This window comes from Calliopsis andreniformis, chromosome 3 (genome assembly GCF_051401765.1).
Source record: "Calliopsis andreniformis isolate RMS-2024a chromosome 3, iyCalAndr_principal, whole genome shotgun sequence".
Taxonomy (NCBI): domain Eukaryota; kingdom Metazoa; phylum Arthropoda; class Insecta; order Hymenoptera; family Andrenidae; genus Calliopsis; species Calliopsis andreniformis.
Window position 1 is genome coordinate 9,054,006 of NC_135064.1, and position 27,715 is coordinate 9,081,720.

The 27,715-nt window shown below is 37.1% G+C and overlaps 2 protein-coding genes across 2 annotated transcripts in view; one reads left to right on the forward strand and one right to left on the reverse strand.

The window, feature by feature from the left end:
• Positions 1-212: 212 nt before the first annotated feature.
• Crp (transcription factor cropped) overlaps positions 213-27,715 on the reverse strand; it is a 221,567-nt gene continuing 194,064 nt past the window's right edge. The window contains exons 3-6 of the mRNA XM_076374793.1: positions 6,188-6,338; positions 3,684-3,949; positions 2,405-2,859; positions 213-1,489 (exon numbers count right to left, since the gene is read on the reverse strand). Of these exons, the coding sequence (XP_076230908.1) occupies positions 1,177-1,489; positions 2,405-2,859; positions 3,684-3,949; positions 6,188-6,338 (1,185 nt within the window). The 3' untranslated portion in view covers positions 213-1,176. The remainder of the gene's footprint in view (positions 1,490-2,404; positions 2,860-3,683; positions 3,950-6,187; positions 6,339-27,715) is intronic.
• LOC143188675 (stearoyl-CoA desaturase 5-like) lies at positions 9,234-13,001 on the forward strand. The gene is made up of 5 exons (XM_076393070.1): positions 9,234-9,435; positions 10,232-10,362; positions 10,486-10,691; positions 11,668-11,853; positions 12,698-13,001. The coding sequence occupies exons 1-5, from the start codon at positions 9,234-9,236 to the stop codon at positions 12,999-13,001; spliced, it is 1,029 nt and encodes a 342-aa protein (XP_076249185.1).

Sequence of the window (27,715 nt, forward strand, 5' to 3'; positions counted from 1 at the left end):
CATATACATGTATATATGTACACTAGAGGATCCGCATACATGTATATAGGTACATCACGTGTGTATGTATGTATACATATCCGTACAATACATCGTACGCAGCCTTACCATCTACGATTATTATTATTATCATCATCATTGTTATCATCATTACTATTACTAATCATATTAATAATATTATTAATCATTACTGTGGTAGCAAGACGCTTAAGTCTAAAAAAATGAAAATCCTGCCTCGTAACACGAGGAGAAACGCCCGCTTCACTGTCTCGCGATTCGCGAAGGGTGGGTGAACAGAGGATAGAAGGGGATCAGTTTCGACTGTGACCATCCCCGCTGCTCGAGAGCAGCGCAGAAGGAAGAATCCTTTTCGAGATTCAGGATAACGCGGGGATCTGAACGCGCGTTCGCCTGCCTACTTCTCGTGTAACGAGAAATCGGAAACGAACAAGAGGATTTACACATAGTATGTCGGTGGTATGTACAAGAAGTAAAGGGAGATAGGGCGTGGATGGGGTGGGGGGAGACGTTTCGACGACTCGGTGGCGAGGATCCTTTCGTCGAGCTTCTTCGACTTAACCCACCTTCGTTTCGAGTTTACCCAGACCCACCATGGTTGAACAGCCTGAGGAAGAGGATCACGTCCGATCCGTCTCGTCGTGATTTAATCCGCAATTAAATCGCGACCAGCTCTTCCCAGTTTCGACGAACAACGTCCCACATCGAACGGAAAAGAACAACTTCGGCGCGGTTCCCGCCATGTATCAATGCGTACATGTGCTTCTGTGCATGGTGTGTGTGTGTGCAGTCGAAACGAAGGCGGACAACGGGCAGTAGGAACATACGAAAACACCGACCAGATTCGCACAGAACTCGGATCGTCTTCGGTCGATGGTACACGCACCGAACGCAAGGAGGCCTTCCCCGAGCGTCTTCGAGAGGAAACGGAGCCTCCGGCTCAAGCGTCCAGGGTGTAAAACGTAGAAACGGTCGCAGAAAGGTCCTTTCCTTCTCCTATTCTGTTTCTTGCCTATCTTAACGTGACACGCATGTATACGCTTCCACGCGGCGCTCCTCTTGGCTCGACGCGACGCGGGGACTGCTGTTTCTCGAGCGGAGCCGAGCTGTCCGTGGCGTGAAGCGCGTTCAGTTTACTGATCGCGACGCGCCTTTCGATCACGAGTGCTTCACTACGATCACGCCCGGTCGCTGCTGGGTCTGCTGCTGTCTGTGGAACTGGAGGAACTCGGCCTGCAGCAGCCGCTGCTTCGCCGTCGACGACGTCGACGACTTGCCCGACGTGTTCGCGGTCTGTTTGTTGGTCAACGCCAGCGGCACGTCCTGCGCCGGCTCGTCGCTGAACAAGTGGTCACCCTCGAGGTGACGTATCGCCTCAACGATCGTTTCAAGGTTCTGTCGCGAGGTGTTCGCCAGGTACAGCCTCGCCTGAGGGGAGCCGTCGTCCAACGAGTTCGACGGCGACGGCAACCTGTAATCAAAGAATTTTTTGTTATGCTACGTTTACATTAGGCAACTTTTGGTCAGGCAAATGAGCTGTTCAATCTGAAGTCGACCAAAGTTGTCCGTGTAAACACAGTTTCAACCAAGTTGAAACGACCTTTAATCGTTCAACCAGAAGTCGCCAATTTGGGTATTTTTGGTTAAACGACCTGATGGTTTCAATTCAAGTTGATCGTGTAAATCCTTGAGCGTCAGTTGACAGGCGACTGTAATATTGCAGAGATAGTTAACAGCCGGGCAGTGGATAATTGAACAGTGAATCGGGTGGCGGAGCTAGGTCGCTTTTGATCTATGCTTGAATATGTTTACTCAGAGACATTGGAGAAGGGTCAATTTATAATTTACTTATAAAAATGCACTTTCTTAGTTCTTTTTGTGTTTTAATTAATGCAATCAGGTCCAAAACTCATCTACTTCTAGCTATTTTTGTATTCAATCTAAGAAGATTAAACAAGTATTGGAAGTTAGAAAAAAGATAGATAAGAGAAAAAAATAAGTCACAAGTCACAATACTCTTCACAATTACTTGATCTTCTGAATAAGATTCTGAATAATAATTTTCTGTATTGAAAGCATTTTATAAATCTACAGTGAGAGTCAATATTAAAATATAAGAAAAGCTTAGAGATCTTGGAATTTTCTTTCATCATAAGCTGTACGTTTAAATTACTTTCAGAAAACTAAATATACATAAGAATTACTGTTCTCGCTGGCCCTTTAAATTTGATTCCTTCCACAATCATCCAATAACTCTATAAAGAGCACATGCCCATCAGCCCTCGACACTTCACTGTCTTACTATACCAACTACTTCCTATCTTCATAACGTTACCACAATTCTTTCACCTACTGTATATCCTGATAAAGGTTCTCATGCACTTACCTCTCAACCTCCACCTTTGGTTCCGCTTTCATCGCCGCTTCCAGGACACTGGGTAACCGTTGTGGTTCCGGGTTCGGCGAAAATGGCCTGGTGGGACTTGCGGTGATGTACTGAGGCGACGAGGTCTTGAAATCTCCCGTACTCGAGCCATAGGTGACGCGACTCGACGAGGAGAACGAGTCAGCAGTCGTTTGCTCCTCGATCGTGGAGAACGCCTGGTTCTGGCTGAATGCGACGATCTTCGGGCTTCCAGGGCCCGTTTCCTCGTCTTTGATCTCCTCGGGCACCATGTCGGCAGGCTGTGGCGACAGCGGTGGTGAACTTGGATCAGGACTAGAGGTCTCAACCGTTTGCGTCGAGCCAACTGGCGGCAGGGACACCAGGGAGACTACTTGGAGAGCGGCAACTGCGTCTTCCGTCTCCTGAGCTATTACGTTGTCTGTGTGTTCGATCACCTGTGCAGAAATTTTAGATTTTTTCTTTGTTAAAAAAGACTAATTTTTATTGAATAGTTATGTTTACTAAACGTTACTATTTTAATGGGAACTATTATTGCTGAGTACTTCTAGGGTTTACAGTGGTGAATGAAAGGAAACTTTAAAAGCAAGCGAAAAGAAGGAACTTTAATTCATAATAGGGAATTTGAGAATATGTAAGTGTAACCATTGTAAAATAAAATATCTAGTATAAAAATTGTTAATATACTTATGACGGCAGAAGTTTGGGATCATTTTATAAATTAAGGAACAAGAAATAATTCCATGAATCGTTCTCATTGTACCCAGAGAAAGAACATTGTAAATATTATAAAAAGTATGTACGTACTACCTTCAAAAATACTTCATTATGTAACTTTATTAATTATTAACAACATCCCTAACTTTTAGACTGTAATGTATACATAAATTCCAACTTGTAACCTCCTTTTATCCGTTACTGCATATATTCTAAACCTTGTAATTAAAAATTCTGTGATCTTTATTCACACAATTTGGGCAAGATACAGAAGTAGTTAATACTTCTCCAAAATACAGTTTCTTCAATATGTGGATACACAGCTGCACTAAATTATATTGTAAATCAAATTTTTCTGTAAAAATAGTAAATCAACCCTCTAATTCCTAATAGTGCAGACAGTTATTTTTCACGTAATAATTGAACCAAAACTATTAATATTTTTCAGATGATACAATTCCTATGACCACTATTGTACAAAGTTTCTATCAGAGTAATGTATGTTTGAAGTTATTTACTTTGGTAGTGTAAAATTATACTATACCTCATGAGGCTGGTAAGTGATCAGCTGATTGTCCCGGAATCTTTCCGGGTATAGTTGACTCTGTATAGCTCTCATCTGCTTCTCTAGATGCAACCTCGCGTGACGCTCCCTTTCTAACTGTCGTCTGAGCTCTACCACCTCGCTGTTGACCACGGAATGTCCCTCTGTGGTCACTGTTATTACCGACAGAGGTTCAGGGGACATGCTACCCAATCCCTCGTCGCCGCTCTCGCTAACGTGCATTGGTAGACTGACTACGACACCTCCTAAAATCAACACATCATGAAGACAATACTTTTATAAGAGAACTACTAATTACGTGATTAACCTTTCAACAATGGTGCATTTTCTCCTGTATAAACATTGTGCAAATGGAAATTATGTTATTAGAAAGCTTGTGTATTGTAAATTAAATGGTACATAGAGATTTGAAGCTTTCATGATCCAGTATTGAACAGTTCTCACAGTTGAAACTTTCGAGGATAGGCTATGTTCTTTCTATACAATCCCTCAACGTTTTGCAAGCACTGCAGCTAGCCTCATCAGGGATTCGAATAACACACTGACACTGGTATGTGTCTTGTAATGACCTACTGTTTAGGTGTACACCTGCTCACGTTCAGGTTCACTGCTTACTAATCTGTCTTTTTAAGTGGTCAGTTGGATAATGAAGCTGCAAACCTTGCGAAATTTCTTCCAAGCCTTAACAGTGAGAACTGTATAGTGCATTTGTATTTCACAATTAAAGGCTCGTTCTGATAAGTAAAATTATATGGATTTAAACAGCGTAAATGTAAATAAATTTGGACAACTTTACCAATGTGAATTATTCAGTTGACTTGAGGTTTACCTTTCAGGTTCCTATTTCATTAGTCAAGTTATTTGAATTCAAGTAATTTAAGGAAGCTTGACTACTGTAAATATATTATTTTTCTTGACTTAAAATATCCTTTCAAGCTTCAAACGACGTTGAAGCCCTTTCAACATATTCCCCCTTAAAATACACATTCGTTGATATATCTGTGATTGTAAGGCAAAACGACTTCAGTCACATATTTTTGTTTTCCAGATATTGACGTTTAAAGTTTTCAATTTGAATACTGTCTAATGGACTTGTGCATTCTTGATCCCTTATTTTTAAATAAAACAATTCTTTTATTACTCAGTTTTCTTTTTAAAAATATAAATTCTATATTCAAGATATCAATTAAGGCCTTAACTCTAATTTCTCGAAAATGTGTAATAATAATAAATGCGTACAACTACAAAAAATTGATTTACATCAAGCTACTCGAATTCAACTCACTTGACTAATCTCAACAAGCCTAAATGGAAAATTATTTAGAAAAATCCTTCAAAAGAGAAGCATGACAGGGCGTGCTATATCTTATGAATACTGCAATCGCTTTGTCCCTGCAACCAGTTCATTATATTTAACTTGGCGATATGATTCTCAGAGAAAGGATCCATTCCCCTTTCTATCTATAACGGCTGATTAATCTGAAAAATTGAATCGTACCGCGAGGGTAAAGGCGTGTAAACGAAGTTTCGATCTCATTGATCGGATTGCGACTCTTTTCCCCCTCGTGAACGGAATAGAATATCCGGCATAGGACCGTCGACCACCAAGAATGTAATTACTCCCGTGAAAATGACGAACGACTCTCCTATATTAATCTCCATGCTACTTTCGGTGGGCAAATTAAAAAATTCCTCGGCGAACGTTCGCCCAGTCAGTAACATAAAGTGCGTTGTGTTCTGTTGACGCGGGTAAATTAGTGGTTGCCACCGCAGATCCATGAATCATTTTTATGACAAACTGGAGGATGCTCTACGACTCGAATTTTATAATTGTGTGATCACCTTAAGGCGTATAGAAGTTCTCTACTTTATTTTATTAACACTCTTGGAACGTATCACGCGATTTCTCGTGTTATGATCGCTGATGAGTTCTTAATTGACTTGCTCAATTATTGTGTGTCTCTAGTTTGGCACGGAACTTTCTAATTCGACTTTTGTTATCACTTAAAAATCTTGGATCATGAAGGCTCTGACTAAATTATTCACTAATCTAAATTATTCTGAATCTCATTATATATAGTGCTTAGGTAATTTGTGTAGATTTTTATAATGATTCGTTGGATTTTCAATATTTTTATAGTTTCTAACTTTTTTCGATAAGATATAAACAGTCCTGAGCAAATTTGAAACGAGTAACGTTATTTGTACTATTATTTTAAATAATACACTATTTTATTTTATAGCTATGTTAGTTCTCAAATACAATTCTGTTATTCTTTTGCAATAAATAGTTTTGAATGTAATCAGTTTACTCGTAACTCATCAAAGTGTATAAAAGCAATGTTTGCTGATCTAGTATCTATTGTTATTATAGAAAAGTGCATAAACTTTTCCAGTTGTCTGATAAATGAAGAGTGCATCAATTGAGTACAAGCATTGACATATAACAGCGAAATGCACTAGCGCAAAAATGGAACACAGACCTTGATTGTCCGGCTTGCGCTTCTTGATCGGGACATCGCCACCCTCGTGCTGATTCACCAATCGCTTCAATTGACAATTCTGTGACAACAGCTGAGTCTTCTCTTGCTCTAGCTGGTATATGTACTCTGCTGTCTGTTGAAGTATCGCAGCCTGAAAAAATAAATCAATTTCTTCCGTTAGTACCTCATTTTCCAAATAGTAAATAAGAAAGGCAATTTTTTGGTAAACAAATATATTATTATTATAATAGACTGTTGTGTTTCTGCAATATGCTAATCTTGGAGCATATTAACGAGTTTGTAACAGGGAACACGTTTACAAGATTAATTTGTACTCGTACTACTTAGCATTCTTAGTATTATTAGACATATGAATATAATAATAACGAGATAAATTTATTTAATCCAATAATTTCAAATACAGCAACGAACTTATAACAAATGAATACAGTAATTGGAACAAAAGGGTAAGGAAGAGAATACGAAGTATTATAAAAAAATGATGGCAGATGAAGCAAATAAAAAAATGTTTAAAATCTGGTCTCTTTCTTTGTACCTCATTCTCTAATCCATGTAGACGTAATATTTAATCTTTATGTAGGTTCTACTGTTCAATATACACCTATTTTCGCCGCAAAAAATATCACAGCATAAATGCCTGTATATTAGACACACCAACAAAAAACAATTCTTTATTTTCTCATTTCCACGAAAACGAGATTCAACTTCAAATCATCTTCCCACCAAACTCTTGCCAACAAACTGAGAAAAGGTTCTCAGGTTGTCAATTACATTCACAAATACATTGCCTCAGAAACTGCTAATGACGAGCTAATGAGAGACTAGATAAAAAGTAAAAAATCGCTAAACACCAGAACCACGTTCCAAGGGATCCTAGCTGGAACGTCGAAGTTCAAAGTGCTAACACGATCGGCGAAGAGAACGAGGACCAAAGTGGAATTGTGCCACGTTTAAAAAGAATCGAGGGTAACGATAGGCGGCGAGCAGGTGTTCCTCGGGTGCTGTGTGTAACCTGCGTCGGAGGATACGGGGGAGGGAGGGGACGCACTTCCTGTTTACATGGCGCGAGCTTAAAGGGTTTTACTGGATCAGAGGGGACCACCAAGGGTCCCCACGAGTCGATAACATCCGGAGAGCCGACTATCGCGTGTCGCGCGTGCGTTGCGTACTACGGCGTAGTAAAACGGTAACGGCGGAGGAGCCAGTGAAAACAAAAGGGCCAATTGATATCGGAGTCGAAGGTAACGGGGCCCGAACCGTGCGTTTTGCACCTGCCGACAGGTGGTCAACGAACAGATGCTCCCGATCGTGGTGCCTTCTACCGCCGAAAGGCCAGCGAATGTTTTCAGCCGGTGCGCGAAATCCCTGGCCTGTTTGCAATTTAAAGTCGCCCGTGTTCGGCGAGTGGCTCTTCCGCCATGACGAGTGATTTACTTTGCGGAGAATATCTCTCGCGTTTGGTTTGCATTCGTGCTTGCGGGTCAAGGGAAAATGTTTAAATGCGGTTTTCTTTTTATGAATTTTAGAAGAGGGAATTTCAGAATACTCGAATGAAGTTTTGGTGGTAACGAAATTGAGCTCTCCTTTTATTTTATTTTTGAAAAGCGTAATAATAAATTATCGTTATCATCGTTACTTACAGAATGAAGCTTCATTTGTGTAATGATAATAATGTTAATAGTAGATATACAAACAAAGGGTACGAAATATGAAGCTAATTTTGGATACTGTAATAATGCTGTGCTGCTAGAATGAGGAATAATTATGCATCGTTGTTTCTGAATGATAATATAAATTTGAGGAAGAAATTTTAATGACCTCAATATAGCATAGTATATCATTTATGAAATGTAATTAATGAATAATATAGAGTTACTTTAGTTCGCTAAGTATAATTTAAATTATACTTAAATTGCATTATTTCCTTTAATATTACACTTTTTAGTATAGATGTATGAAAATAAATACAATATTCGTTGAAAAATGTAAATCATGGCGAGATTTACGGGTAAAATATTGTTTATATTTATAAGGTTAGGTATAAAGCTACATAATATTCACGTATGGATATTTGATTGTATATTCATGACAGTTAAGATATGATATATTCGACTTAATTTTACCTGACAGTAAAGCGTCAATAATTATATTAAACATTTAACGTATAGGTTTTTTATCTGCATACAAATCGTTATTTACGTTACACGCTCTTTATTGGTAGTCATCTTTTTTCTATTTTAGCGAAGTTTAGTAAAGTTTAGTTTTAAAAATGGATATATTTGGGAAAGATTAATTTAGTCTAAGTAGAAATGATAAAAATTTGTTCAAAAATCTAAAACCTGTAGAAAACTTTATAAATAAACAATTTTCATTAAATTATAGTTAATAATATGTAATATTATTATCATGCAGACTAATGTTACACAGATAAAAGGAATAAATATAAATACTACTGAACTGTCGAATTTTTATACACATGATCGTCAGAAAGAAAATAGTTTATACCACAAAAAAATTAAAATATTTTATAAAAATATATAGACTACTAAAGCACATAAGTTTCGTATGTTTTTAAAACCAATTTTATAACCAAGATCAATTAATTCCAAGAAGTAAAAGAGAGAGCAATGATCGTGTATCAAATAATGTTGTAAATGCAAATTCATAAAAGAATATACAATAAAAATTCAGTACAGAGTTTTCCTTCACAGCGCAAGACCAAGCGAAATACTGCCGAGAAAACATCATAAAAATTAATTGCAGGTCAAAATGTCATTTCCGTCAATTACTAATTACAAACTGATCACTGCATTCGAGATGATGCGAAAGGGTATATATTATATGACAGAAGCCAATCCAAAGATTCGCGAGTTCGGGGGACACAATCAACGTTCGTCGTTCCTCAAGTCGATTACAATCGTCATCCATTTCAATACACGGTTCCAATCACTTTGATAGATCACGCAAATCCTGCAGATTACGATCTGTTCCAAGAGTGCGCCAGTTATTTACCAGTTTCGCGGAAATGGAGGTCGAAACGAACAACGAAAATCAGGATACTCAGTACGAGATCGAAGAAGTGTTGGAGAAAGTAAAATATGGCACTGACATGAATTATAAGCATAAATATATCTGGCAACTCGTGATGGGCCATACTTTACTTCAATTAGGATGGCTGATTGGCATGTACACTTTCTTTTTCGCCAAAGCTGCTACTATTTTATGGGGTAAGTTGAAGCTAGCAATTGGAGCGTAATAATTGTAAAACTGGATTTACTGACTTGCTCGAACTTTTATCATGGGGTTTAGATTGAATGATTGAAGGATAATTAATTAGCTTGGCTTGTGCTATGAATCCCTTGCAATTTTTGATTAAAGAGATCTTCTACTGTAGGATATAACTTTTTAAACATTATTATCTCTGTTTTGTTTTTCACAAACTATGAATTTCTTGCTAGCATTTTCGGTATATATTTATTTATACTTTAGTAATATTTATGAATTTTTTTTTTTAAGAGAAAGAATCAAAATTAATGATATTGTAACGTTAATCACTTATGAAAGTAGTCTTCTCGTGGCTTATATGATATTTTAAGATCTAGTATAGCCTGTAGCACAGGTTATTAATTGAGCATTACATTTTTGTCTCATATTTGCAATCAAGTTAAGGATACGAAAAGTAAATAAAAAAAATTAATAATCGAATTCCAAAGTGCCATCTTTTCTTTAACTATTCATGTTTTGCTTTCATTCTGGTTCCCACGATAGCCAAACTCAACCAAATTAAAAATCTTTCCAACTTTCTTATTTCCGACGAACGTATAATGAGCGAAATCAATCACGAGAAGACTTCCTTCTTAGAAGATAGAATTTCAGTCTCTATAATCTTTTTTTTTAATTTGTGGGCATTACTGAAATATAGATAAATATGCAGTCAAGAAAAAAAAATCTCCAAGAAAAACTTATAAACCATCCCTACAATAAGAGATCCCCTTGAACACCTTTTGAGTTTCTATTCCGCAGGATTCTTTATTGGTTTCTTGGCTGCTGAGGGAGTAGCCATTGGCGCACATCGTGGCTACAGTCACAAGAGTTTCAAATCGAGCCTCCCTTTAAGAGTCGCTCTCCTTTTTTGCCAAACGATGGCGGGTCAGGTACGATAATTCTTTAGTCTTTATTATCGCTTAAACAAAGCTTTCTAACAACCTTAAAACTGAAATTCGTGGTGTCAGCAGCAATTTCAATAATTCTGTTCAAACGAGCGCGTCGGTTTTTAGAATAGCATGTTCACATGGGCAAGAGACCATAAACTTCACCATAAATACAGTGACACGGATGCAGATCCACACAACTCAACTCGAGGATTTTTCTTCTCTCACATGGGTTGGCTGATGGTGGTGCCACATCCGCTGCTACGACAAAAAAAGCGCGAAGTCGATGTTTCCGAACTCCTGCAGGATAAACTTCTCATGTTTCAGCACAAGTAAATACAAATACACAATTCTGATTCTGTTACAATTTTCTCAGAATATGTTCTACCCTTACACTTGCTGAGTATATCATTTTTCATCTCGTAAAATTCCTTTGATCAATAAAATACAGTGACTTCTATTAAGCTACGCATTGAGTTCTTCAATTTTCAAAAATCTCGAACTCACATTTTATTTATAGGTTTTATAGAACTTGACGTTTTTGTATATTTATATAATTTTATTTATTTATAGAGTGTTTCAGAACTGGTGGGTACAATCAACAAAGGTTGTGATTCTACATAACGAAATAAAACGTGGAAATGATAAAATACAGTTTTCGAACATTTTATTTTAATCTGAATATTGAAAATATAGAACAAAATTATTTAATATCATGCATTGTTTCTCAGGAATATTAAGTGTGCATTTTAGCTGAGTTCACGTGCACCGAAGTACACTTTTAGACGCTTGAGGGGCGCGCCACGTAAGAGGAACATTCAGTCTGACCACTGACTCTATCTACTGTAAACCAGAAGCGTCCCTTCCTCTTACTTCCTCGTACTCCTCAGGCGTCTGAAACTGAACTTTGGTGCACGTGCACTCGACTGACATTCAAACTCAATTATCTCGCAAATGAAGCTCAATATAAATTAATTTTATTGCGTATTCTCAACTTATTTTTTCATACAAAATTACCACTCGTCTGCACCACTGATTCTAAAAAATCATTTTTATTCTCATGTCCATATTAAGTTAATTAATGTTTATACGTGTCTACACCCTCTTTTCAAATAACGACTATACATTACAACTAACAGCAAATCAAACTCACTAATTTCCACATTTATTCCTACCAAGAACCGATTGCTTATCAAGTATTCATTTACATTGCTCTTTCATCACTTTCACCGCCTCTCGACATTCCCACGCCTCAACGTTTCACGACTGAAGTGATGATTTAGCATAAAAAATTAATATCAATTCTAGGTATTTCTTGTACCTTTACATCCCCCTGGCAGTGGTCTTTCCAGTAGGGGTGCCAGTATATTTTTGGAACGAATCACTTTGGAATTCTTTCTTCGTGGTGTATTGCCTCCAATATGTTACCAACCTGCACATCACCTGGTCGATCAATTCGTTTGCACACCTTTGGGGACCGAAGCCTTACGACAAGTAAAATGATAATACGATATATATTCTTGTAACGCACTGAGGTGATGGAAGATTTTGTCAAATAAGGTATAATTGGGAACTGATTGGTCCCAAAAAGGTACCAAGATGGAGATGTCTCTTATTTTTGGTTGTAGAAGTTTTCTACTTCAAGCATTACTAAATGCTTCAACCAATCAATTTTTATGTAACTAAGTTCAATTTTCGGCTTGGAAGAGAAGCAAAAATGATTGGATGATCTCGAGATTTTTATTTTTGAAGCTTCTTTTCTACTTATTTTTTTAATAATTCAGTGCTGATCTCTAATAGTTTAGGATTTGTTTATACTACAGTAGAATCTTTTTTAACCGAGTCTTAATTATACAAAGTCTCTTTTATTGAGGGGTAAAGTTATTCGGTGTAATGGTAATAGGATTACACATGCAAATAATGCTTTAAGCCTGAGTCTCATGTTATTCGAGATCGACTTTTAGCTAGCATAAATTATAATGTGTATTAACGTCTTGTATAAATTAAAACCAAAAATATCAAATCAGTACTAAATAACTATTAGGTACTTTGAGCGTAATGAGAATGTTGGGCCAAGTATTAACACGTCACTAATAACGATTTTTGTTTCAAATTTGGTATCTTAATTAACAGAATCAGGTCCAAATTCAAACGCTCCCAACTGTACATGTTCCACTCGTCTGAGCGTAAATTCGTTCTAGCTCTATCTAAATTTTGCTGAGTAAGCAACAGGGCAGAATCAAAATCGCTAATTTCTCCATCAACCACCTCCATGTAGTACAAGTTCCATCGATCAACATATCCAGAGCTTCTAGTCTAATGTATTCCTGCATTTCAGGAGAGTCAAAGCAAGGGAATCAATACTGGTTCAGATGTTAACATTAGGCGAAGGTAGTCACAATTTCCACCACGCTTTCCCCTGGGACTACCGAATGACGAGGAAGTTCAGCCTCTCTGCCAATGTGTTAGAAGTGCTTTCGTACCTTGGCTTGGCCTACGATCTCAGGAGTGTAACATCTAACATCATTCAAGGTCACTCAAAAAGGCACGGGCTTTTCGATGATAAAGAAACGCTCGCAAGGAAGATTGCTCAATTCAAGGAAGAGCAAAATAATGCAAAAAGGAAACTACACGCTATGTGAATAATAAGAAATCCTGACGTAAAATGAATTCTTTTGGATAAATTTAATTAGAATGTAGAAAACAGAAACTTACTGTATGTACCTACAGGCTATTATGCTCGAAAAAATTCAAATATAACATATTGTAATTGGAATAAATATTATAATTGTAATTATAAATACAAATTGTAATGTGGTTTGTCTTATATTTATCCATGTTGCTGGCAGAAATAAATATCGTGTGTTAATCACGCAATCGCATCAAATTACACAAAATTTCTCCTCTTATCTTTAAGCTATGGCTTCAGTAAAATTTCTTTATCAGAATTTTTAATAGAGAATTTAATATGGAATTGAATTATTTCGAGTTAGACTTTCTAATAGAGAAATTCGAAACTCAACTAAATCAATTATTGAAACTGAAATAGAATTTCTTTTAACGACATTTATATCAGTAGGAACTAAGTTCCACTTCTATTTAACTAAACAATCAGTCGTTATTCACGAATAATTCCTACCGTTTTTAATTTCACTGGAACATCATTCAAAACAGAATTAACTTCAAAACACCGATTCGAACAAGAATATATTTCAATATCGTACAACTCAGGTTCGACATAGCCTCGAAATAGAACAAAACGAAGAAAAGCGCAAACGAAGGGAAGGGAACTGTAGAATGAACATTGCGTGCAACGCGAGCGATCCCTCGTGGTGGGCGCAAAGCTGAAGAATCTTTCGCTGAAAAAGGGGGAGGGGATCCGTGAAATTGGAAACGAAAACACGAGAGTCGCGTGAAGAAGTGCCAAAGAAGAATCTCTTCAGCGGGTAAGAAGGACATTTCATGAGGAAGGAAATGAAAGGATTTCATGGGAAAGTGGAGACAAGAAAAACTTGTCAAACGTAACAAGATAGATTGAAGTGGCGGGAAAAGAAATTGCAGGAAACGGCTCGAAAGAGAGGGGTGGAAGGACAGCGAGAGGAGGAAGGGAAAAGAAAGAAAGCGTCTGCGGCGAAATTCAATAAAGGAAGACAGGAAGAGAAATATTACGCGGGGAATGGAAAATGATGTCTCAAGAGAGACAGAAGCGAACCAACAACCTCAAGCGCGAAACGAAGGAAGAGCGGGAAAATATTCGAGAAGAAGCGACGTGCATGACGGAGAACCAGAATTTCCACCAAAAGGAGAACATCGTTAGATGTAACGCAACGTGGAAGAACGTGTGGTAATGAAAAAGAAAATTGAGAGTCCCTCAATGGATGAGAAAACGAATTTTGCGAAAGAACATATCGCAGAGAAAACTCAGAAGTCGAAAACATAAAATTCTTGAGAAAAATGGAAAGACAAATTTTAATTGTTTAATTACACCATTACTTTATTATGAAGTATATGTTAGCTAAAACTTACTTACATTTGCACTCAGCGTATCATTAAATGAAAATTTAACATGTTTTACTTATGACGTTTCACTACTTTAATACAGTTAGGCAAACACGCTAGAAAAGTTATATATTATACAGAATAAAGATGATTAAGAAAGTTTTAGCATGTGCACAGTAAACTTCACTAACTTTCCTTAAGATATTCTATTTTTTACTTGGTGAAGAAAATTCTAAGAGCTGTATAAAGTGAAGCTTTAGCATGTTGACTGCCATGTTATCCATATATTGGTGATAATTTTTAGATTGTTACAGTAACATTAACGTACTATACAATTATATATGGTATTAATAAAAAAAATTACAGTAGTAACTAACTAGATGAAGCAGTAAATTGTAAAAGAAATATAAAAATTAATTAAAAATCTCTTTTTTTGTTTTTCAAGTTGAAGTTACTATCAAAATGATGAAATTTGTAACTGATTTAGTAAAGCAATGAACGTGTCATTGGTATACTAGACAAATTTGAGATCTGGGCATGCAAGCTTTATATTGTGCCTCAAGTTTGCCTGGTGTACTAATAACATGTTTACAGTCCATCAAAAGTATATTAATTTATTCTTAAATTTAAGAAAGTAATATCTACAATTTATAAAATTCACTTTTAGTTATATTGGAACATAATATATTGTGATCACTGCAAGTTCACTGTGGAAAATAATCTATAGCAGCATAGAGAAAATTCACAATTTTTCACTTTGTTAATTTTTATAAGTTTTGCTAGTAACATGAATTAGTAAAAATTCTATGATCTCATATTAACAAGGATCTAACGTTCAATAAAAAAAAACTATAGGAACCCAGATCCACACACTTTTTGACAAAAATTCAATAAAAGTCTTTAAAAAATATCGTACTATTAGTGTTAAAAAAATACCAAAATCATTATTCAAATTTCTCTGATCCACATATAGATCAAGTATGAACATATCAAGTTTCTTTTGAACACAAAGAATAATGGCCTAACATACAGACAGCGAATAAAAAGTTTCTCTTTATATTACTTGCATCAGGAACCAAAGAAGAAGTAGAATAAGAGGAAAGACGAAATAAAAGAAGAAGAGGAAATGGAAACAGAAGGCTCACATTTTCGAAAGCAAAGTAGTTCCTAAGAAAAGGGCGAATTCCACAAGAAGTGCAGCGAAAGGAACAAGAAGGAAGCTATGTATGAAAGGAGAATTCGGGAAGCAAAGTAGACGGAGTTTTAACACAAAAAATACGAAAGGAAGAAAACGTGTATTCCATCATAATGACATCGCAGGACAGAGAGACCGGATGCGAGGTCTTATTATTGCGATTGCGTGCAAGCAAGACCGTTCTTGGGACAAAATCGCGAGCACTGCATCTGCCGGGGGCAGGAAGGGTTAAACGAAAGGGCTGCCCTTTGCACGCGTTGTTTTCTTCGCAGGGTTCTAACTGCGCAATTAAAAACCTCACGGTTAAGACTGGGAACGCTCGAGATTGAAACTCGTTCACACGCAAACTGCACGACTGCACCTATTCAATGCACGATGAACACCTTGACTATCTGAATGAATTCGTACACAACGCTTTAATAAATAGTTGTTCGTTTTCCATTTTCTTTTAGGTAATTGAATGATAACATTTTTTTTAGAAATGGGAAATTAGAAATTATTGTACGAATTTCGTGACTTTCTTTGTTACTGCTGTTAAATGTGACATGAACTTCCTTTAACGAACTCGTTTCCTCAATAATCTTTTATGCAGATATTTATGAGTTTCTATAGGTCAGTGAACAAATCTGAATAAACAGTACAAAACAAATTCAAGAAAATAGAGGGATAATATATATGATATCGTAAGAGAAAATGGTAGTCAAATGAAACTAACAAATTAGTTTTAGAATTTTCGAATTTTTGAGAAGCCAGCTTTTCTTATGTAAAATGTTTCTTTTTTCATTAGAAACTGATTGTCTATTGTACCAGCTTAGGTGTAATTATTTTTTCCTGCTTATTATATGAGCTAACAATTAATAGAATTTTCGTCTAGACTATGTTTTCCTAATTTAATAGATAGCATTACCTTAAAACAGGTAAAAAAGTTTGAAACTTGAATAATTTATGTGTAAGCTAGATACTAATAAAAGATCCCCAACTACACTGAAAATAATAAACACAATAGCAACTCTTGTATAAATAATAATATGTCAACAAATATATATAATTTTGCAAGACAAGGTTTCAAACAAAATAGTTTCAATTTTCATTTCTTGTAGCTTCACAACTTTTTATATGACTGTAAATGGATTTATAAAATATCCATAAATATCCACAATAAAAATTTAACTCTTCTACCTTAAGTAGTTTCTCCAAAAACTATAGTTACCTAAAGAAATGAGAAAATAAAACTATAGGGATTAGGGACTACAGGGATTATAGGCTGCCTATCGTTTTTCTTGATATTCATATGAATCAGTCGACTACAGAGTCAGTAGAGTAGGCTGGTCTGGCTTCAATTTGGGGCATACGGCCTACTCGAGCCGAGTTCCGACGCACGTGCCGAAATCTTGTTAATACCATTCTGCAAAGTCGAGACAGGCCAAGGTCAGAGCCCGGCGTTTCCTGAACGGCCTCAGATAGTGATTTATAACCAAAAAGAAGCCGACCTGCTGGCAATTTTTTTAAATAGCCTGCTCCGAAATTTCACTCGAGCGATCGTTTCGCCTCTGACGTACGTTAGCTGAACGATCTCGATATTCCATCCGCTAATTTAAAGAGTATCAATGGAAAGATCGATGCTTTCAATTCGCACATATAATATATATTTCAAGAGTGTACAGTATATGTTATTAACGCATGACTCATATTTTTGGTCGGAAGTTTGTTTTATAAGCATAATTTCTGATGTTTATCATTATATTGTAGATTTTTATGCAAATTCATATGTGTTTTTGTAAACATAGCTGGAATAATGGAAGCTACAGAGAGATTTATTTTATGCTTCAAATAATATAATGTATGCTCTGTACATTTTGTATGTTTTTGTGTATTATGGGCAGGTTATACCTTATTGAGAATTTAAATCTCTCGTAAATAGAGGAATGCCTGCAGTGTATTTATAATAAAATAAAATAATGTTGAAAATAATTGAAAGAACTACATGATACCTAAAAATAGCTTCTACATATTTATATTACTGAAGATACCTTTATAGAATTAATACCATAACAACATTATCACTGATAATACTGCAAATAAAATAGGCTATAAACAACCAATTGTGCTTTCATAATCCTACTATATGCTACTTGAATTTATATGAACGCTATGAAACTTCATATAGCAAAAATCACCAATCATCTTCAAGAGAACTAAAATTAGCCTCTGCGTCTCCGAGAAAAAAATAAAAAGCTTTAATTACTCAAAAATCATGCACGCTGATACACAACCGAGCGATCATCAGTAGTAACTTATTTACGACGTCTAAGAAAATTCTTGAAGTGCAAAATATCTCGTGGGATTTAGTAATGTCCAATCTCACAGTGGAATGAACTGAACAGAACATAAATGTTTCTCGGATAACAGGGTGGCCTGGTCTCGAACACGGACATTTTTCGCTAGATCGTTCATTTTCCCGACGTCATCGTGCCGGAAAAATCAGGATAGGACAGCTGTGACCGTGACTGAATGGAGTGACGACACGGCTGGATCAATAAGAGTAAAAGACTAGAGGGCATAATGCCGCGCAGCTGGCGATCGAAAGAAAGGAAAGTTCGCAGCCGTAAAAGCGTGCCCGTGCACTAAGCTTGTGACCCTACCTGCTGAACCCATTTCCACGTCTGCTCGAGCACTGTCGCGTATGCTTTCAGCTGTAGTACACAACCCCTGGCCATGGAATTAGAGCCACGTCTAAAATGTTACTTCTCTAACTACTTCTGTCATAAATGGTAAACCGCCTGAGCAAATGATTGCTAAATATGTGGATGATGAGTGTATAACAAGGAATTTATTATTATCTGCCTTTGGAGTATTTAACCCTTATTGATCGTCAATTAATGTAAGAATAGCTTTTGAGTTCTATGAATGTGCCGATCTATCAATTGCTTCAGCCTTATTGTAATGTTTAAATGAATTAGTCTTAATTAATCGCAGGCTCTTTTATTAGGTTTACTATTATTCTGTGATATGAGAATAAAAGCAGAATTTGTATTGTATTGTTTAGTTGTCATCGATAGGTTTGAAATATAATTTAACAGTAGTCTGATAATAATAAAGAACTGTAGAAGGTACTGGTAATAATAGAATTTACCACGAAACGGGTTCTTCATGTTTAAAGCTGGGATCTATAAGTGAAACAATAGATAATAGAAGGCCTCTTTCTTATACCATGTAGAAGAATTTTTTAACAAAATTCGGTTTTTAAGAATATCTCAACCTGTCCTTGCTCTTTGAATGGCAAAGAAAAAGCAAGGTATAGATTCCTTGCTAAATTGCAGCATCGAGTAAAAGTGTCGCCTAATATAAACACGTGATCCTACAAGAAACTAAAACCCTTTTTTATCAATATTTCTGTCACATTACTTGTCCTAATATCCCTCATATGTTCCTCTTACTGCTTGATTAATTTTACAACTTCAATATTTCTGAACCAATATAAACAACTCTCCTCTACAATAACACAGTTCGACAGTTTTCCCCAAACAATATCACACGACGCTGAAATCTCATTTCCAATTTAATATAGACTACAATCCTTTTTCCCTAAACTATCCCATTGTTTCCCTAGGACTTCCAGGAACAGTTCCCCGATTCAACGATTCTCGCAGCAATTTCGCTCCCAGTTCGAAGCCATCGCTGGAAGCGCGCGATGGAATTCTCTCCCACCGAAAGTCGACTCGGCCTCGAGAAGAATCGAATCGTTTTCTTCTTGTTGCGTCGGCGGCGTCGGCGGCGTCGGCATTCCAAAGACCGACCGCGCGAATGCAAGCGAGCGGTGGTCGCCCGTTCACCATTGGTCACCTATCGAACTCGCTCTCTCGATCGCTCTCTCACTTCGCCGCTGCCTCGCGTTCCTTTATGATCCTGCGTGCCATCGATGGTCCACCCACTCCTCTCCCTCCGCGGCGAGGGGCGACTCGAAACTCTATTGTTTTCGCCCAGCACCGACCGACTGACGATTATCATGTACAGAGCCATCCCTAAAACCCAATGGACCGCGAGGGGATGTCGATTGCGCTCGATGACGCTCGATCGCGACGCGGTTCGCTTTTCGTCGCGGGACTCGGTCCATGTACTGCTGTGAATTTGATTAACTCGAAGAACTTGGTCGTTCCACGACTCTCGCGAGGGGAGGGTGGATGCTGGTTGAATTCTGGTCAGATTTATAACGAATCGTTGCTCTATATGGGAAGTATGCATTGCATGGACCGAGTGTCTCGAGTGAAGGGTTCGGTGCTTGCGATGGAAGCATTGAAATTTGTTTGTTGAGTGCTGTGGAGGAGAATATAGAGTGTTCCTAAAGCTGGTGGCATTAGAGGAAAGAGTGGAATTCTATATAAACAAATTAGTCGAGAATGTAAAATATAGTTTTTTCATTTGTTTCTAAAAGATTAACTTTGAATTTTAACAGAGAAGAAGACTAATTTATTGTAGAGATAGTTAACCCTTTCTTGTCCACTGGTTTTAGACTGAAACAATATTTTCATAGCTTGTTATCAAATTCGATTAAACAGAATTTGTCCTGTGTTTATTCATTTTCATATCCTGAGGCACGAAAGGTTAATAGTTAGGCTATGAGTGTCCCCTTATTCCATATACCCTTTAAGTACCCAAAACTGATTTCTAATACACTTGTTCATTTGTATTCAATACAAAGTAAATTTTCTTGTAAATGCGGGCATGATATCTAACAATTTTATTCTACATTTTCGATTAACTTTTTCTTGTAAAATCGTCTCCTTTTTGCTTGTATCACCAATTCTGTGACAGCCTGTATAATTAGTTATTTAGTAAAGGTCCTAAAACGTCGAGTATCGGATGTTCAAGACACGTCAAGAAGAAATCGGGTCGAGTCGGGTTAGGTCAGGATTCCGAGAATATCAAGAACCCGAATCATGTTTCGGGACAACTGATTTGAAATTAGAATATATCATTCAGTTAGTGCATTATTTCTGTTCTGTGTTATATCTTCTACAAATTTATAATATTAAGGATACGAAAACATCTCTAAAGACAAAAACCCAAGATAATGGACATATTCAAAAGGACCGCTTTGAAATGTGAGTCGAGTTTTTTTTACATTGCCAGACATCTCGACCTTCTAGAACTATCAAGATACTTTTGGGAACCCAAATCGATTCAGAGGAAAATTCTCGACCTGATATTTTCGACTTCTCGCACATCTCTATTAATTAGTACTGAGCGTTTCGATGTGCTATAGACGTTTAGGGAATATGGTTAATGACTATGGTTGAAGGATTTCTGCACGCAAAGTATGCTAACAGCTCAAAATTTAGAAACCTTAAGAGTTACAGACAAATGTTTTCCTTTTTAGAGAATTAACAGTGATTTTGTAGAACAATAGAACTTCTAGTAATTCAGCTATCTGAATATTTTAGGTAGATCTCGCTAGTTTTAATGGATTTTAAAATTCATGTTGAATTATGCCTATAATAATTTCATAAGCTGAGGAGCTTACAATATTTACACCTACAAAACGCCTCGTAGATAGTAAAATTGTACATAGAACAGATTTTCCTTGAATCTTGTCCAAAATTCTAATGAACCACTAGGACAGCCCATTTCAAATACACGCAGTCTCTTCCTCAAACCACTTAACTCACCAACCGATTCGTCCAATGTTGTTTCGCTCCACTCCATTGCATCGCGAACCTTGTAAACTCGATTTAAATCGCAACACGGGTCAACAGGGAAGAGTTAAAATCTATTCAACGAATTCACCCGCGCTCCCAAGCATGCACGTTCTCCTCCAACAATTCTGTCTTCGCGGAAATAATCTCGACTTGGTCCGCCAGTTACTCTTCCCTAAATATCTCCCAAAAGACACATTTAGAGAATTTGTGGGAAATGCACAAGAACGCAGGGATGCTTACACTATACTTTGAGCCATGTCAGTTTCGTCTTTCAAAGACACAATGTTGACCGCGAAAATGGCTGGCAGCCAAAGCGCCAGGATTAACGAGCGACCGCCTCAGATTCTTACTGTCACGTTGCAATTACCTTGACAGACGGTGTACAAACGCGTTTTCAGCCAGACCCGCGAAAATTAGCATTTTCTTGGACCGTTTGCAACACGGCACCGCGACGCGCAGTTTTAGCCCTGACGTCTACAGGGCTTCGCAGTGCGCCTCCGCAAGAGCCTCCCTTAATTTCTCCGTAATGTGAGGATTCGCAATTAGCCGTAAATTTTCAGACCGTGATGTATCGCTCTGAGAAAATACCTTGTACTTTTACGGTCGGTATAAATAAAAAGACGAAATGGAGGAGTCGGGTTTATGAGTTTAGCCCAATTTAGCTTTATGGGTTTATCCCAATATTTCTCGTAACCTGCACCCAGTGCTTCTTCACTGACGAGTACTCCCTGCTTGAGTAGGAAGCAGTTGATCGTGACGCTTCGGATGAACGCATGAGAGGGACTTCTTCACTCTTAAAGAACGAACCATTTGCACTTGTAGTACTATGTAAATGGAAATTTGAATTACTTTGTTACAAGGCTCGTGTTTTATGAGGAAAATGGCGCGAACGCTCTTACATCCAGAATGTACTAGTTATCAGCAACTGTAGATAACTCTCGTTTTTTAATGTGGATTTAGTCAAACCGAATTTGTTAACCTTATTTTTGGACGCATGTGACCAATGATTTATGAGGTATTAATATTTATAATGTTCAAAGTTCTTCCTTAAAGTTTTGAAAATATGAAATTGTAGACATTTAAAAATTTAGGATTTGGAGATTTTGAAAAATCCTTTTCCAGTTTCCATCCTTCTCAGTTTACTGCAAAGTACCCTGAAGAATTCCAAAAAATGAAGAAAACCCCCAACCAATATTTAACCCTTACTGGTCGTTAATTAATGTAAGGAATAGCTAGCTATTGAGTTCTATGAATGTATCGATCTATCAATTGCTTCAACCTTATTGTAGTGTTTAAATGAATTAGAATGGAAGAATAGTAGGAGCTTTAGTAACTAGGTCTCAATTATTCTCAGGCTCTTTTCTTAGGATTACCATTATTCTGTGATATGACAACAATAGAATTTATATTCTACAGTTCAGCTGTTATCGATAGAAATTTCAACTATAATTTATAATTATATTTATGTATTCATAATCAGCAACTGTATGTAACTCTCATTTTTTTAATGAGAAACTAGTCAAGCCGAATTTGTCAACCCCACCTTTGGGTGCATATGACCAATAGTTCATGAGCCATTAATACTTAAAGTGTTCAGAATTCTTACCTTCCTGAAAATTCGAAGATACAAAATTGTAGACATTTAAAAATTTAGAATTAGAAGAATTTGAACAATTTTCCAGTTTCCATTTTTCCCAATTTACTACAAAGTACCCTGAAGAATTCCAAATAATGAAGAAGACCCCCAACCAAGAGCCATCACATGAAGACGACTCTCTTATCGGCTGTCCGTATCGCAGAAGTGGTAACGTAACGTCCCCTTGAAACGGCCGATCAGCTAACGATATATTCGACGTTAATTAACAGCTTGTTTCACGGTTCCGTTAGGGTTTCCGTATTTTTTCGTCAGTCGTGGGGGAACGCAGCGAGGGGATAATTAAAATTCCCGATGATGAGGTAACGAGAAGGCGAAATCGACCTTTCTGGCGGCAGGACGAGAAAAGAAACACGCCGCCGTGGTTTTAGAAGCCTTCCAGGAAGCGAGGTCTTTTGTAGTCGCTGTGTATGCTAAACGGGTTTACCTGCGGAAAAGGTGAAACGAGAGATGCCAGAAATGCGAGCCAAACGACCGTTACGGGGTTCCTTGCTGGACCCCTTTACACGCGACACCGCTGGCTCACGACTCCCATGCTGGATGTTCACAGGTTCGCACGACGGATCACCGGTGTCTGTTACATCGAAGTCAGACACTTTTCACTTTCCTCTTTTATATGGAACTCTTTCACGCTTTGAATTGAGGACTTGGGTAAGATGGTGCGCCAAGGCTTCTTTAACCTCTACCTGAGGGTGTTTCTACGGATGGAGTGCTTTGTTATTTTATGCAGAGTGTCACAGATCTGGCGACGCAAGTGAAAGAGCGGTGATTTTATTTGAAAAGGTAAGTCGAAGGTGGGGTATGAAGTTTTTTTGGCTCTGAAGGAGTCAACTTTGAATTCTTGAGGACTATGAGTGCACCAAATTCGGACTTTGTGCAGTTCAGTGGTGCACTGTAGTGGGACACCTGTGATTTACAGTAGATACAGTCAGTGGTCAGACTACTGCGTGCTTCTATTATCCTGTGGAACCCTTTGTGGCTGAAATTGTATCTTTGTAGACTTTTATTTGGCTCAGATTCAAACTCAATTTGATTGCAAATTAAATGCTATATTAAATATTTATGTATTTAAAAGTTTATATTTATCCTATATTTTTGACCTTTTTCTTCAGATGGAATCACAAACTTTAGAATAACTTATAAATTATTTTCTAAATTCCAGTTTCTTTGTATCTCTCCTGCATTTTGAAGCAATCGTTTGGAAGATAAAAATACAAATCTCTGAACATTTCTCATCATTTTCTTTCCCTAAGAAAGGTTTAAATTAACATATTCCATATTTAATAAGTAGAATTTTTTGGTCATTAGAACTTGCAAAATGATGCAGATATTAATATGCTAATCTGAAATCCTTTGTTTTAATCTTCAATTTTAAAACTTGAGTCATTTCGACACACTCAACAATATTTCAATAGTACCTAATGCATTTTTCTAAACCTAGGCATTCTTTTTTATCCCCCTGTGAAACCTAATATCATAATATAAATTTATTAATAAACTCAGATTCCATATTTCTGGAGAATACTTTACCTCAAACCCTTTGCAAGCTTTCCTTTTAATCAAAGCAGAGCTGTTTTTTAGAACATTCCTTTTACTGTCACCAACTGGCTTACAAAGCAACAGAAGGGTCAGACGCAGTATAGAAAAGTACAATCTTTTGATTGATATGCAATCTTGCCGCGTGGCTAACGCAAGCGTTTTGCACGGTCTATTAAAGCGAACGAGAATTGCAAATTACCTGCATTTGTTCGTCTGTCATGGCACGTTGCGGTCGAGCGTCCCGGCGCCAAATGTCGCCGCGGATGGGGCTCGACTCTCGGCGAGCCAAGCGTCGACCGGAAGCGCAAAATTGCGTTCCTCGATCTGGGACCTCTATAACCGCTTTTTCCAACGATTTCCTTTCGTTTTTTTCCGAACTATTCCAACGACAATGGAAGTTACAAGGCTGATCTTTTTATCTGAATATTTGTTTTTCTGCTTTCACTATCTTTCAGTACCACATTCAATTTTTATGCACTTCCCTTTCAGACGTGATGGAAGCTTCTTTGAATTGTACAAACTGTTACACAGTGAAATTTTCTTTTTATACGTAAGTAGGTATTCTTGTTCTGGATTATCAGAAACATTAGAGTATGAATAATAGTAGATTAGAAATTATTAATGATTTTTACAATTTAGAAAGGAAGTTAGATGCGTTGAGTAATATTTTAAATTATATTTAGAGTCATTGGTACTATTATCAGAGATTTCCCCATTCTAGTAGCTGTAGTATTAGTTTAATTTCAAAATTTTCTCAGTTTATAGGAAGTTCAAAAAATGTCATACGTACACATTTTACTTCATACATATTATCTGGTCAAACGATACTGTTACATTCGATAATATTTTCATACTATTACAGTAATATTACATAAATGAAACAGAGAACAATCCATAATAGTAATTCTTCACAAAAACCATATACATTTACTACGCACACTTTCTTCCTTCATCTACCTCATTTCCCGTCCTCACACTCGGCCCATCTCCAACTTCTTTAATCTTAATAGAGAAAATAAAATATCTCCAAAATTGAAACAGCCATCCTTATCTTTGACGAATAAATTCGTGATTCATTATACGAGTATTTTTCTAAGCCTCAAAGACGAGTAACTGTTCTCGGCAGAAATCATCGACTGCACTCAGTCAGTATTAGACCCTGGGTGAGAATGACGGGAGGTCTAACTAATCTAATCGCGCAGCAGAACCGTTTCAGCGGGGAATGGCGACGAGAATAAATGATAGCCCATTCCCACGGTTACCGTATTAAGAACACGTATAGCCGCTCATACGATTCGAGCAACTTCGCTGGCGTATTTGGAGGACTTGGCATGAAAACGTCGAAAAGAAAAATAACTTTAAGCACGTTCCGCTGGGTTGGGAGAAGCTGGACACCTTGCCAAGGCACGAAGCTGTACATTGCGACCGCGGAAGGAGCAGAGGAAGGAAGCGGGATTAAACTACGCCGTGCTAAACCGTTCAACTCGCCGACTGATTGCGACACGTTAGGAGGAAAGGAGAGGCGACTGCATGGAGAATTCAAGAAATTGAAATCGACGAAATAAGAAGGCATTCCTTGCGGCGACAGTACAGGCTCGCTCAAAATTGAAGGTCTGAGATGGGAGGAAATTTGGAAATAGGAATGATGGAAGATGTCGATGAAAATACCATTTTCAAATTTGAGAGCTAGGCTGACTCAAGTTGATTTTTTTTTTCAAAATTAAATTTTATGCAGCATCTTATTACTTTCTCTTAATTTTATTAGAGTAATAGAAATTTGTTTGAGTTTTGTTACAAATTAATAAGATTTAGGGGAAGGTGGGATGAAACTATACGCGTAATTTTCTAATCCTATAAGTTCTTAATTTATAAATCTAATTGTAAAATTCAAAATTTACCTATTAGAGGCATTCCTAATTAACATGAAATAATAATAATATAATTGAAAAGTTCAAACATACTATTTATTTTAATAACAAAAGAGAATGTCTACCTTTCCTGGTTTTGCCCCATACGGGTGGATAAAATCGTATATGTTATACAACGTTGCCCTTGATCTTAACTAATAATGGAGAAGCTAATTTGATACATTGTTCCCAATAATAATATAAACAATTTCAAATATTATGTTAGACAGTGGGTGATAGCATTTGTTTCTCTGCTCTCCTGAAAAATAATAAAAAGAGCTTGTGTTGGGTTGGCTCACAGAACCAGTTTTACTGAGAAGCAATCTATCATGGACCAATTGTCTAAAACGTCATAAGTTGCTGCTGTTTCTGTAACTTTCTTAACCTTCTTGCATGGTTCAATTAATTAAATGCTAACATAATCGAGTAATGTGAGTACAATCGAATTAATTCCTGTCATATAAAACAGTGTAAATTGTATTTTCTTATGACAATATGTATCTTGTATACTTTAAATTTAAATGTACATTGGATTTTTATTAAGATGAACATTGATGTTTAAAATTAAGATTCAGGAAATTGAAATTCAAATTAAATTTAAGGTTCAATATTTTGAATTTAATTTTATTTACTTGTATTCAAAATGTTTCAAAATACCATTTGTGTAATAAACCAGTTTCATATTTAAAAAAAAATTCAACATTTTATCACAGAAATACTTCCATTCTAAACACTCTGCAATGTAATTCTGAATAAAGACTAAACACAATCTTCAACACCAAAAAATCGCTAAATCTTTAAAAAAAGGAAGATCAATTTCCATCACATGGATAAACATACCAAAAACCAACGACTTTAACACAAGTCTCAATTTTCTATACATCAACACAATTACTCATTTCTTACATAACACTCGTGCTTCAACCAAAAAATCAAAATTCCATATTTCACCTCCCATTTTCGACTCGCCAATTTTCCCACAAGAGTTCGATAAGAGAAAGAACCCGAGTCGCTCCGCGAGTAAACAAAAAAACGCGAGTGACAAAGAGAACCGCAGAGGAGCCAAAAGAGAAGACAGTGACGAGGCCACGAGAGAATGGAAGAGATGCTGAGAGAGGAAAGGAACGGAAGGAAGGGAACGAAAGGCCGTCGCGGGCAGGCAGGTCGTGGGGGGGAACGTTATGCAACTGCATTCTGAGCGTGGCGTACTCTCGTACGTGCACTCGAGGACATTACTCCCAGCGCGGCGGGCCGAAGCCGCCTCCGAGCGTCGGCCACGGGGCCAATCCAAAAAGACGGGGAAACTGCGACGATGGCCAAAACGTCTTGTCAACCGGCGCGCACACGGCCCCCCCCCTCGGAATCG